This window comes from Notolepis coatsorum (assembly GCF_963971535.1).
Source record: "Notolepis coatsorum genome assembly, chromosome: 18".
Taxonomy (NCBI): Eukaryota; Metazoa; Chordata; class Actinopteri; order Aulopiformes; family Paralepididae; genus Notolepis; species Notolepis coatsorum.
In genome coordinates this window covers 84,819,142-84,833,849 of record NC_140182.1, presented here as the reverse complement: position 1 = coordinate 84,833,849, position 14,708 = coordinate 84,819,142, and the positions used below count along the sequence as shown (strand labels likewise).

The following is a 14,708-nucleotide window of genomic DNA, read 5'->3' as shown; positions in this document are numbered from 1 at the left end:
GGCATGAGTCAGTGAACGGGAAAGGCTAGTAGGTAGAAGTGGGTTTTGAGCCTAGATTTGAAGGCATCTATCGAGGGGGCAAGCCTAATGGAGGTGGGGATGCTGTTCCACAGTTCAGGCGCTGCGACAGCAAAGGCACGGCCCCCCCTGAGCTTAAGGTTAGACCTCCGGACTGTCAGGAGCCTCTGATCGGCTGACCTAAGGGACCTGGTGTTGGAATAGGGGGATAGGAGGTCTGAGATGTAGGAGGGGGGCTGACCATTAACACATCCCACGCCGGAAACGGCTTACGACGTGTTTCAAGTTCATGCGAATTCTGCCAGATCACGGCGTACGACGTTATTCTGATCATATTTCATATTTTTGCCATGGTATTCATATTTCACTCACGGAGCCTTGTCTGATGCTGTGTGAGCCGGCACAACTCTGCAACGCTTCAATACTGCCACCTGGTGGCTGATCGGCGAGTTGCCAAACCGGATATGCCCGTTGGAGCTCGGTGCGTCTCCCAAATCCGTCCGGCCACTCGTATATCGTCGCAGGACTCAAGACACACACCGTGGATATGGATCGTTGCCATAACTCAATAATCCACATGATTTGGGCATGTATTAGTATTATACAAACCGGAAATGGATCGCCTCGATCCCCATCACATAACTGGGATCTGTTTGCTCCACTCATCGCCCAACGGTAAGAGGAGACTGACGTGAGTTTCAGCGTTTTTGTTTATTATTAATATCCATACAAACTGCTCTGATCTATATATCACCCATACTACATAAATCATTTAACGACTCACGGAATTATAAACGACCCCCCCCCCCCCCTCCGTTCACCCGCGCATGATCAGTCATAACGTTTAGGACCATGTACAGTTGAAATTTTTAATATAGCGTGGATCGGTATCAAACGGCATTTGATAATCTAATATACCGTATGCATTTATGCCTATATCTCACGTTCTAGGAAATACTGCAGAAAACGATAAAAACATATTTATACTCTAGACGGTATTTTCGTATGAATGTGTGAATGAAAAAGTAAAACGTTCCTACATCCTGAACGATAGATAATCGATGTTGAATGGGCCATAGTAATGTCAATTTAGCAATACAATTAAAAAGGTTATAGCCCTGCAAAGAAGGTAAACATCTCCATAGACTTAAGTGTTGGCAGTGATCAAACATTGATGGATATAAGCGTGGCAGAGAAAGTGTTAAGGGCTTTAAAAACAATATCGTACTGGAAGCCAATGAAGGGAGGCAAGGACAGGGGTGATGTGGTCTCTCTTACGGGTTCCGGTCAACAGTCTGGCAGCTGCGTTTTGTACTAGCTGTAGGCGGGACAGGGAAGACTGGTTGATGCCTATATAGAGGGAGTTGCAGTAGTCTAATCTAGATGAAATGAAAGCATGGATAACTCTCTGAAGTCTCTGCAGGGGAGAGAAGGGCTTTGAGTTTAGCAATGGTGCGTAATTGGAAAAAACACGCCTTCACCACTGAATTTAAATTGGGATCAAATGACACCTAGGTTCTTGACATAAGGCTTGACCAGGGAGGACAGGTTGCCAAGACTGTTGGTAAGGGTGGTGACAGCGTCTGGGGGACCGAAGAGGATTATTTCACATTTGTTTTCATTTAGTTGTAAAATGTTTTGTGCCATCCAACATTTAACATCATCATGTTTCCTACATGGTTCTCTGGTGTTTATTATTCCAAATTAATTTGGATATCATGTATTGGCCATGTATTGTCCACACGTATCTGGATCTTTTGCCAAACGGATATTCTCAGGCTCAGTTTAAAAAAAAATCATCGTCCACACGACAGTGTTAAAAAAAAAAGAAACTGATCCAGACGCAAACACATAAACGCATATAAATTGCTCCAACAAGCATGCGGGCCAGTAGGTGGCGATAAGCGATATCTCAAATACCATAGTGGTACGAGCGGTCAGGACGACTGAGAAACTATAGGAATTGTCCATTGGTTCACCCAGCCCATGTGACCATTCCTAGAATTTCCATTGGCTATATTGACATACATAGATGATAAATAGATAGATATAGCGGAGGATTAGATGCAGTCCAGAGGAAACAACCAATCTAGATATGTCACGATTCAATGCTTTACTTCTGCGCACTGGGCGACGGAGAGATACAATGTCAATGTTGAGATCACAATCTCCGGATTCTGAAACTAAATATGGCGAGTCCTTATCACAAACTATATATATATACTAATTACAACAAGACATTCATTAATTGCATTGTACTGTTCACGCGTGATGCCAACATCCTCAACTATCCGCAACATCCGAGCGCATCAGGTGCAGACCTCTTCTGTCGCGCGTCTAATTTGGCTTTTAACTGACGCGTCTAATTTGGCTTTTTAACTAATTTGGCTTTTAACGACCCTCCGCTGCACGTCGGGCCTAACAACCACCCCTAGGCGTGATCTAATGAGTATAACACACTCCTGCGCATGATGTAATGCTTAAATATGTGCCTGTGAAGTAAACTTTTGTTGTCTGATTCAGTGTGGGAAAAATCTCTATGCCTAAGTGCTTAAATTGTTCAACTATGGGGATGTCAGCCGGTAGTTGCACCGCTTTGGCCAACTCATTAAGAGGAAGACAAGCTGATTTGGGCCAATTCATCTTGAAGCCCGATAATTTACCGAAGTCATCGATTATATTAAGTAACTTTGAGGCTGATTGGGAGGGATCTTCCATGAACATTTATAAATCATCCACATATAGAGCAATTTTGTGTGGTGTCTCATTGATTATTATAGGGGCGATTTCTTCTGATTGTCTAATGAATTGGGCTAATGGTTCGAGGGAAAGCACGAATAGTCCGGGGCTCAGAGGACAACCCTGTTTGGAAGATCTAGACACCGGGAAGAGTGTGGAGCATAATTTGCCAGTGAGGCATAGAAAACCTTAATCATGTGTATAAATTCCTTTCCAAGTCCCATGGCCTCCAGTACCGTCCAAAGATATGACCATTCTAGTCTTATCGAATGCCTTCATGGCATCTAAAGACAGAATCGTTGCCGAAGTTTTATTATTCTTACTGTTGTCAATTACATGTAACAGTCAAATCTAATTTATTGGTAAGGCCCAACAACACACATTAATGTCCCCATGGGCCGGACACGTCTTCTTTAACACTTTGGCGTCTGCAGTCTTGCGGCGATTTATGCCTCAGAGGACAGCGGTTTGTTTACAAACCTATGTACTTTCTAAGAGATATATATATCATTTATAGTATTGCTATCTGTCCATTCTCATTGTCACTTGAGTGCATAAACCGTGCCTTCATAATGGCTTAAAGAAAATAAAAATCCATCGGTTGGTTGTCATTTTATAGCGTCGTGAATATAAGGTTTATCGCGCATTTCGTCTAGTCTTTTTTCCAGGAAGCTAGAAAATAGGCTAAACGTTGGCGCCTTTATATCAAACGCCATTTCTGCTGTATATATACGAATGAAATAAAACAAACTGCGTCGCATCCGGACTATTACAGAGCATCTATGGATGAAATGGGGGCGGCGGGGAACGCCGATAGTATTATTGATTAGCAATATAGTGTGCGTTCAATCAGCCATGTTCACTGATCATCACGTTAGGTTTTAAAACAATGTCCAATCCAGCTGTAATTTGGGGGAATAGTGTCCTACCGTCAGGCCATGTGATCGCCGGCAGCATTTCCTCATTAGTCATCGGATTCTGGTAGATCGATATGTACATTGGCTAATCATAAATCCCATTATTCCAGCCTGAAAAATACATTCGGTAACTGGATCAAAGATGGAGGGTCTTCGTTTGGAATCGAGGCTCATATGATCTGCCCACAGGACTGTAAAAGATTTTTTTTTAATCCCCTCAATGATACTGCAGTGGAGCGATGGCGCCTGTAACTGAGGGGTACAATTCCCTGACTGTATTGAATAAGTATGGTATCATTAAACCACTACTGCGTTATGTACATTACTACTGGCCATACAGTACACAGGTATATGTGATGAACACCCCCACAATAACACGGCTTCACAAGAAATACTGTTTAGAATAATATTTATTAGAAGAGCACCAAGATGATCTTACATTATTTATTAAGATTGAGAGTTGCGCTTGTAAGGCGAAGAATGTGCATGAATAGGTCAAGAGCGTAAGTCCATGAGCATATTACGCAGGGGATAATTAATACCACCCGTAGCATAAGAATTATATATGGTACACTCGTAGGTCAGCTGGAGATACTAAGGGGTTCCCTCCGGTTGTAAGCCAGCAGGGGGGAGGAATGTTCGAATGCAAAAGTCTGGATCAACGGGGAATCAATAAGCTCCAGCTACGGGAGGCGGTACATTACTCCCTTGATCGGCAGACGAAAGCAGCAGCTATAATCCAAGTATGCGCGACAGCATAGGTGAAAGCCAGCCAGCCTCTCCTAGAGACGGGCTCGAGTGATGCTCCTCACGGGTAAATCCCACACAACAGCGGGGTAGACGGTTCTCTGATCCAGCAGCCACAGTACCAAAGCAATAATCCAGCCGGAAAAGGCTCTGCATTCACCGGTGTAGATTCTCCTGTGCACGGTACTTCACATTTAACTAGGTCGAACTTGACGTTATTTCACTAAGCTCTGACACTTTTACTATCCTATTCGCACGCGGTTATAAGTGCTCTATTTAGACGCAAGGTTGCTCACTTCACTTGGTCGTTGACTCGTGATGAAGGCTTTACTAGTAAGGAACGAACGATACGTTGAACGAACGTTTTAGGATAAGACAAGACTACTGCTGTATCCACCTGCGACGTATTTATACGTACGGTGAATAATCTAGTACCAACCTCATTTCTGTCTCGTATTCCTGCGCAAAACTGGGCATGTTGAGACAAGCCTTGGCGGTGGCTTTGAACTAGACATTGGGGGTATGGCCGTGGCGCCTAGGGGATCGCTTCCAATAGGAGAACGAATATTATGGTCTGTCCTGTACCAGGTAAAGGGATATTCCGTGTATATGTACAAAGAATATACAAGGGATATCAAACGATATACAAATATTATACATGGGATCTCAGGCAATAAATATATATATTCGGTTTAATCTGACCCTTTGTAACAGCGCCCCTAAGCGGATCTGGCCGGTAGTGCATGTTTCGAAAATCAAATATGTGTGTAGGTAATGGATCTCGATAGCGGACGTTAATAGCGTTATAAATATGGAATAAAACAATAACAACTTGCCACGAGTATATACGTGGCTCTGGTCCACAACGCATGGAATCGAAACACGTATATACTCGTGGACGGACGGCATAGTGTTAAACAAGTCAAGAAGAAACATCACAATAAATCAAGAACAAAACAAAAACACCATAAAGTCCAAAAAATTTTAAATAAATGCAACACTCCCAGACATACCCCACACGAAGATAAGGAAAAACTGACTAAAACCTAGCAATAGGAAAAAATGCACCACAGGCAATGTGGAGGAGAGAAACCTTAGAAGGGCCGTTCAAGGGGGGATCTCCCTTCTTAGATGTTGGTGATAGTAGTGTTGCAATAAAACAGGCGAAACAGTTGGTAAGCATGCACTCATATGTGTAATGAAACGCAGATAAGTGCATGCAATAGCAACTGAACATTTTGAAAGATAAAAAATAGAGCTGATGGCGGATCTATTTGAGGCATGGGGGTGGCGCAGAGAGGGTTGCATCCTCCTGGTCATCACGGGACGTCCAACACTCCGCTCATCACTACGAGACAGCCACTCACAGGGAGACGGGACAGGCGTTAGACGGTTCACGTGATTGTGATGGGCGGACATAGCAATAGATACATGTGGTAAGCATATATGTGAATAGAATAAAATAGTTGGGGGGGGGGGGGGGGGGGGGGGGGTAGTAGAGAGTTCCCATGTTTGTAGTGGGCGGAGATGGGAGCAATAAATACATGTAGTGAGCATATGCATACATGGTGACAGTAGAATCAAACTATATAAGAAAATTGTGAAATTGAGTAATAGATATAACTACTGCAAGCATATATGTATACAGGATGAGATACAATTAGACAATAGCTCATGGTCGTATGCCCCGGGAGGGCAGGAGAAACCACTCAGAATTGGTCAGGGCAGAGCAGGTAAGGTTCAGCGCTGCAGGCCAGACAGAAGGCGTTATGAAGCTGTTCCATGGGACCGGTTGACACAGAGACTGAGGTTAAAAAGGTTCTCCCATGTCTGCAGAAAGGCAGACATGGGAGCTAATAGACATCCTAACTAAACTAGACAGATTAATCTAAGGGTCAGTCCCCGACCAAGTGAGATCAGGGAAGGTTGAAGGAGAGAGAGAAAAGATGGGTCTTAAGCAGGGATTTAAAAGCTTCGACAGAGCAGGCGCCCCTGACGACGGCAGGTCATTTGTAAACCATCTCTCCGGCTAATCGACCTTGAATAAATCCAGTTTGATCAGTGTACCAGCACCATCATATACTTCTGCAGACGACGGGCTAGTATTTTGGCAAAAAAGTTTAAGATCGGCCCGAGAAGACTCAGGGGCCTATAGCTGCCACAGTCATTGGGGTCCTTATCTTTTTTAAGTAACAAGAAGATCAAGGCCATGTTAATGTCTCTCGTGAATCCCCCCTGTTCAATAGCATGCTGAATCATCTTGAACAGCAATGGGCCCAACTGGTCCCAGAATCTAGGTAGCCTACCCAAGATAAACATAAAACATAAAGATAAACATTCCCACAATTTTCATTAATTTCAAATGTTATTGTCACAAGAATATGATGAACTCAGTATGGGGCTGGCCCTCCGTCCTCAGGTCAAACAGTCGCCTGGCTGAAGCCAACGACAAGCTGCTCAACGAGCGCCACCGCAGCAGCAAGTCGCTCATCACCAGCAGCATCGTCAACAGGAGCCTGGGAGCGCCCTCGCTGGACATGGGCTCGCACGGGACCACGCTGGGGCCCCTCAACAGGAGCCTGGGCCTGGGGTTTCCTCTCAGCCCGATGGCGGATGTGCAGAACAGCAGAGTGGAGGACTACCTGACCAAGGTCGGCACATTTCAGGTTCTCTCACACACGCATTCACTGATATTGCCAGAGAAATAGTGTTGCTCCTGTGGATGAATTTATTAACTTTTGGCCATTTTCATCTCCATAGTGTCAGTGTTAACTCATTCAGCGCCAGTTATTAGACAGGGCCCGTCGTAGCAATGCCACGCTTTAAACGATAGGAGTGCGTCACCTTGTTTATAGAGCTATAACTATTCTATATTATAGCTATGGATACAATACTATGGCCCATTTGACATCAACTATCTATCGTTCAGTATGTTAAAAAGAATAAATTTTTTCATCCATACGCTCCCGTGTTATACTGTGGTGAATATAAGTATGGTTTTAGAGTGGTCTGGCCGTCTGGGGTCATTCCTGAAAGGCTGTGTTATAGCCTCATATGTGAATCCTACTATAAGCGTTGCCGTTTCTTGCCTGGACACGCTACTATTCCCAAATCAAATCTATATAATGGGTATTATGTTCCATCATGAATGCATGAAAGGGGGGGGGGGGGGGTCGTTTCTGATTATTTGATTGCCAGTAACGGCATTCGTATTGAACACTAAAAACACTTATCAGCCCGATCGGTATAAAAGCATTGCACGATCAAGCTAAAATTTACGTCAGATAGTCCTTAACTGTAATCGGGAGTATTCCAAAAATAATATTCCAATTCTTTGATCGCCATCTGGTACATCCGATGTCCATTTGGTCCACGGCATAACCCACCACACCATATGGATCGGGGATATTTGACGCGCTTCAATGGAACCGGGAGAACCGCTCGACTGGCCCGACCCAGAACACTGCGCCCGGTGACATTTGACCATTGCACAGGCCAAGATATAAGGTTTCAAAGGGTGCTCGATACCGCCGTCTAGCTGGATGCGGCCGGTATTGCACTTTGGCGATCTCAGACTCATTCCCTATGGTAACACCAAGGTCCCTGGATGAATAATGAATAAAAATATCAAATAAACGACCAAAACCCGAGATATCTCGGTTCTGGCAGCCAACGCAAGTTAACCCGACTTATCTCGGGTTTGGCAATTAAAGAGTTAATGTGTAATTTTGTATCTTTTCAACTATTTGAATCCATGGAACATGTTTGTGCTGTAAGTGGTATTATTTTGTTAAAATAAGTAACTCTACATTCCAACAACCATCACTGATATAGTGTTTGGTCAGTAACATGGGTCTCCAAATCCCTCCGCTCTGCAGAAAGAACCCTAGATATCTTTACTTATTTCAAGAAATCTTGCCAAGCCATATTTGCTTATTGCATTGGTAGATTATTTGACTTGTTTCAATGACATATTTGCTTAAAACTATTTTTTTTCCCTTATTTTTGTCAGACCATTCTTTCAGTGTGGAGTTCTCGCTCCTGATTGGATAAAGTGGGAAATGTATTTTGTGTTTACTGCAGAGCGGACGGACTGGGAGACCCAGGGCTCTACAGTGCGACTATTTCACTCTCATTTGCTCCTAAAAATAGATATGTGCGAACTGGAAAAATCATTTAGGAGCACAGTGTGCGAGTAATGGCTTTGCGTAGTGGGCGTGTCAACGTGCAATTGTCATTTCATAATAGACACCGAGCAGAGCGGACCTTCAATTCTAGAAGCAAACTAGCTCTTCAGCCCTGCGTTTGACAGCTGTGTGACAACTTCTCTCGCAAGTCACGCAGTTTTTTAATTTTTTTTATCCACTTCTTCTCCTTATTCTCTATTTTTCTCCCATCCCAATTTAGTGTTTCCAATTCTCCCCTCCCCTGTCTTTTTTTTTTTTATTGATCTTTTTCCCCCTCCTTTTTTCCTCCGATTTTCTCCCCTCCCAATGTTAGTCGTTATGCCAATTCCCAATCCCCTTCCTCGTCGCTGCGCACTTACCCCCCACAGTCGGTCTGGGAGAGTGGAGGCTATCACGTGCTTCCTCCGACACACGTCCAGCCAATCAACCGCTTCTTTTCACCTGCAGCGCGGACTCTCACTGAGAGGGTGTAACGTGTGGAAGGATCACACTACCCCCCTTAGATCCTATCGCGCTGAGCAGGCGCCCCGACCGAACTTAGGAGTCGCTGTTTACAACGACCCGGACCCACCCCGCCAGCTTTCCCACCCTCTAATACTGCCAATTGTATTAGTGTGAACGGCCAGCCAAGCTGGTGACAACGCCGGAGCTGTGAGCTGGATTCGAACAGGCGAATCCAGCGTCTCCGGCGTAGGTGACGAATGCAATCTCCGCTACGCCACCTGACCGCCCTTCCCTCCCCTGTCTTAAACATTGCTCGCATATGCCCCCCACTGGTCGGTTGTAGGGAGGATAGAAGCCTTGCATCGCGTGCCCTCGGTACACGAGGAGGCAGCCTGTCACATCTTTTCACCTGCCAGCGCGGACTCTCATTGGCGAGGTACGTGTGGGAGGCTCACACTACCCCCGCTATTTCCTGTCTCTGCTGTGCAGGCGTCCCCAACCGACCTGTAGGAGTCGCTGTCCACAACGTCCAGATTACCACCCATCGACTTCAACCGCTGACTTGCCAATTGAGCCAGTATGACGGCCGGCCCAAGCCGGAGGCAATGCTGACACCGGATTCGAGACCGGAGTCTCTTGTATTGGTGACTAGCGCGATCTCCGCTGCGCCACCCAGCCACCCGAGTCGCGCTGTTTCTATGTGTAATGTAAACTCTGCGACGGGTCCAATGATCTAACATGCTTTGCATCCTCGCCATTCTGGAATGCCCACGTTGCGCTAAAAGTTTTAACTAATATTAGCTGCTAACGCTAACTAAACCTATCCCTGGGAACGCTCGGATGCATCCAATAGTGATGGAAGGGGGGGCTGAGTCCGTCCCCCCTCCCTCCCTCTCTCTCCCCCTCCCTCTCTCTCTCTCTGCTAACGATCCTGATTCGATTCTTGAACCTATTTTCATTCAAAAGGAAGATATTGATGGACATTAGCTATAGTAAAGCTCAGCAGCTGTAACAGAATAATTTTATTATTTTTTATTATTATTAGTTTCAACAGCGTCAAAATATTAATTACCTTACCTGCCCGCAGACACTTGAGTAAAGGTACTTGAGAAAAGGTTTTGCATTTCTATTGCTGTTTTGCACAATAAATGTTCTTAAAAAAACCCTGTACTATGTGAAATATGTCCCAGTGTTTCCCATCAATTACCTAGACTGGTGGACCGGTCTAATTAGTCCCGCCACAGTATTATAATGAACCGAAAATACAAATTTTAATATTTAAAAAAAGATTTTTTAAATTTAATTTTTTTATATAAAATGTGCCAATAGTAGTATTGGCAGTGGTAGTAGTCGTAATAGTAATCCAGTATATATTTTTTTATTTATTTTTTTTATCCACTTTTTCTCCCATTTTTCTATTTTTCTCCCATCCCAATTTCGTATCATCCAATTCAACCCTCCCCTGTCTCGAACGCCGTTTCTTGCCTCCCACAAGCCGGCTTCAATGTGGATGAAGCCAATACATAGCACGAGTCCCCTCCGATACTCGAGGTAACAGCAGTCGCATCTTTTCACCTGCGCGGCGCGATCTTTCAGCGTCAGGGGTCTGCGCTTTGGAGGGGCGATCTTTTTATTTTCTAAAGAAATAAACGTCAACGCAGGTAACCACTTTTGCTTCATTTCTTTGATGGCTCAAATGTATGCTCGAGTCTAGTCGATTTTGTGTTTTGAGCACAAAGTTCATCATAGATCTAGCCTCTTTATTTTGCTCTCAAAGTGCACCAGATTGATGCATTTAACTTTACAATGTAAAAAAAATTATTTAGGGGGGAGCATAGAGGGTCCGAGGTTCACCCACCAGTCTCACAAAATCCTGTGGGAAACACTGATGTCCTAGTAATACAAGAGTACAGTAATAGCGTTTTACCCCTTCAGAATAATTTATATAGAAATTTTAAGATAAATGAATATACCGTGATATATACCGTTACCGTCTATGCTTCAAATTATACTGTGATATAAATGTTTATATAGTGTAGAGCTATTATTTTAACATGTAGACTTATTTTAACAAACAAGAAAATACCACTTACAGCACCTTGAAGAAGAAACAATTCTAAATCTAAATACATTTAGAATTATTTCTTTTCTAGCACATCTTTCGTCCCTTGTATTGACCCAGCTGTTTTTTTGTTGCTTTTTCTAATAATATAAACATTTACAAATTCTGGCAGAGCATGTGGACGATGATGAATGATTAATTAATCTGAGGGATTCAAGTCTACATGTATATCTATCTATCTAAATTGTCAAGCCAGGTTTAGTTTAAATTAAGGGCGTTTTCACACCTGGCTCGTTTGGAGCTGTCCGAAACCTGGAGCGTTTCCCCCCTATTTCGGTTCAGTTGGGCATATATGAACACAGCAATCACATTCTGTTGCGGAACAAAACAAGCGGGCCGAGACCACCTAGAGAGGGTGATCTCGGCGCACTTCCAAACGAACCCGACGCGACTCGTACGCTGTGAGAATGCAATCGACTTAACAAACCGACACAATAATAATAATAACACGTCGTGGGTCAACGTGGAGCAGCGATGAGGTACACTGCGTCGTTGATATTTGGGCAGACGATCACATTCGTCAGATGCTGGAGGAAAACACAAGTACACTGAAGTGTACAGACAGTTTAGTGACCGAATGAGGGAAAGGGGCTTTGAAGGTCTGTCGAACAGTGTCGCGCTGCTGCTGCTGCACGTTGTTACAGCGGAGATACAACAAGCAGAGCAGATCCTCTCTCTCTCTCTCTCTCTCTCTCTCTCTCTCTCTCTCTCTCTCTCTCTCTCTCTCTCTCTCTCTCTCTCTCTCTCTCTCTCTCTCTCTCTCTCTCTCTCTCTCTCTCTCTCTCTCTCTCTCTCTCTCTCTCTCTCTCTCTCTCTCTCTCTCTCTCTCTCTCTCTCGTCCGCTATTAACACAGCCGTGTGAACACAAACGAACTAAAGGACAAGTGCAACATTGTATCATTATAGTCCCTGTGTCTCCCTGAATCGGAACAAAGCAAACGAACTACAGGTGTGAAAACACCCTGAGATTATTAACCAAACAGATCTAATGCCTTGTTGAAAATTCTCTACATGGCTCTCTTCCTTTCCTGACGAAACCTCACAAACTGAAACGTTCTTCCTGCTCCTCTGTTCTGCACCTCGTATATTATCCTCTGGTCCAGTCTATCCTGTCTGTAGTCTAGCCTGCCTGTAGTCTAGCCTGTATGTAGTCTAGCCTGCCTGTAGTCTAGCCTGTATGTAGTCTAGCCTGCCTGTAGTCTAGCCTGTATGTAGTCTAGCCTGCCTGTAGTCTAGCCTGTATGTAGTCTAGCCTGCCTGTAATCTAGCCTGCTTGTAGTCTAGTCTGTCTGTAGTCTAGCCTGTCTGTAGTCTAGTCTGTCTGTAGTCTAGTCTGTCTGTAGTCTAGCCTGCCTCTAGCCTGTCTGTAGTCTAGCCTGCCTCTAGCCTGTCTGTAGTCTAGCCTGTCTGTAGTCTAGTCTGTCTGTAGTCTAGCCTGTCTGTAGTCTAGTCTGTCTGTAGTCTAGTCTGTCTGTAGTCTAGCCTGCCTCTAGTCTGCCTCTAGCCCGTCTGTAGTCTAGCCTGCCTCTAGCCTGTCTGTAGTCTAGTCTGTCTGTAGTCTAGCCTGTCTGTAGTCTAGCCTGCCTCTAGCCTGTCTGTAGTCTAGCCTGTCTGTAGTCTAGCCTGCCTCTAGTCTGTCTGTAGTCTAGCCTGCCTCTAGTCTGCCTCTAGCCTGTCTGTAGTCTAGCCTGCCTCTAGTCTGCCTCTAGCCTGTCTGTAGTCTAGCCTGCCTCTAGCCTGTCTGTAGTCTAGTCTGCCTCTAGCCTGTCTGTAGTCTAGCCTGCCTCTAGCCTGTCTGTAGTCTAGCCTGCCTCTAGCCTGTCTGTAGTCTAGTCTGCCTCTAGCCTGTCTGTAGTCTAGCCTGCCTCTAGCCTGTCTGTAGTCTAGCCTGCCTCTAGCCTGTCTGTAGTCTAGCCTGCCTCTAGCCTGCCTCTAGCCTGTCTGTAGTCTAGTCTGTCTGTAGTCTAGCCTGCCTCTAGTCTGCCTCTAGCCTGTCTGTAGTCTAGCCTGCCTCTAGCCTGTCTGTAGTCTAGTCTGCCTCTAGCCTGTCTGTAGTCTAGCCTGCCTCTAGTCTGCCTCTAGCCTGTCTGTAGTCTAGCCTGCCTCTAGCCTGTCTGTAGTCTAGCCTGTCTGTAGTCTAGCCTGCCTCTAGCCTGTCTGTAGTCTAGTCTGCCTCTAGCCTGTCTGTAGTCTAGCCTGCCTCTAGCCTGTCTGTAGTCTAGCCTGCCTCTAGCCTGTCTGTAGTCTAGCCTGCCTCTAGTCTGCCTCTAGCCTGTCTGTAGTCTAGTATGTCTGTAGTCTAGTCTGCCTCTAGTCTGCCTCTAGCCTGTCTGTAGTCTAGCCTGCCTCTAGCCTGTCTGTAGTCTAGCCTGCCTCTAGCCTGTCTGTAGTCTAGCCTGCCTCTAGCCTGTCTGTAGTCTAGCCTGCCTCTAGTCTGCCTCTAGCCTGTCTGTAGTCTAGTATGTCTGTAGTCTAGTTTCTCTTAAGTAGCAAAACGTTGTGCTTAACCTCTTCTCTATTTCTTCAGCTTCTAGCTCAAACGTCTGTTTATCACCTCTCCTCTCGTCAGCCAGACCCATGATCAGGTGTGTGTAGTTGTGTGGAGCTACTGGGTTAACTGGGCTGCCTGCCTGCCGTCCCCCTGCCTCAGTCCCCTGTATACCCTCCTGCTAGCCCACGTTCACAGCTCTCTCTGTGCAGCCATGTTCACACGGCGGTGTGTAAACATGGTCAATGCAACCATGGTTTTGCATTGAGCAGTAGTGTGAGTTGACATGGGATGGCAGTTGTCATTTGTAGGGCTGTCAGTTTTTCCACCAAATCCAGTTTGAATGACTAAAAAGTAAAAGATAATTAGTTTGAACTAATTTGAACTTATGTAATCAGAAATCCTCTTATCATAACCCTCCCTTGGCAGCCCCATGTATTTTCATAATCCCAAGCACTCTCAAAGCAATTATTAATGTCATCAGTTTGGATGGTTGTCGCTGCGTATTTCCTCTCTGAAGGACAATGCGCACCCCGATAGAAAAAGAGAAGGAGCTACTGCACAGAGTCACTGACGGGCACTTCACAATTACAAAAGCTATAATTTCCAGCGAAATAACGTCACGATTGATCAAATAACAGACTTTAACAGATTTTATTCATAATGGCGGATAAACACCTATAGCAAGTTTTCTGCCCATAATGATTTGATTAGTTCCTGCCTCTGCCGTGTTCCTGCAGTGGTGCAGTCCTGCTGCTAGGCAGAGAGGAGAGAGAGAAGTAGACGTACAGTGGAGCAGTCCTGCTGCTAGGCAGAGAGGAGAGAGAAGTAGACATACAGATCCAGCACTGAAGAATCTAACCTCTGCTGCTCCTCTGCTGCTGCTCCACCACTCCACGGGCCAAACTGATTTTGTGACTCCTATTGTTCTGGGCCGGGCCAGATTTCACACCTCCACTGCCTCCCACTGGGGAGACTTTTTCATCTTAAATGTTTATTCGTCCCAAACGCCCCAGCTCCATCCGATTCCTTAGCTTTATTCACTG

General features: G+C 45.1%; 1 protein-coding gene across 1 annotated transcript in view; it reads left to right on the top strand.

Moving 5' to 3' along the window:
• ankrd26 (ankyrin repeat domain containing 26) overlaps positions 1-14,708 on the top strand; it is an 87,527-nt gene that overhangs the window by 60,446 nt on the left and 12,373 nt on the right. The window contains exon 39 of the mRNA XM_084334562.1: positions 6,841-7,072. Within this exon, the coding sequence (XP_084190688.1) occupies positions 6,841-7,072 (232 nt within the window). The remainder of the gene's footprint in view (positions 1-6,840; positions 7,073-14,708) is intronic.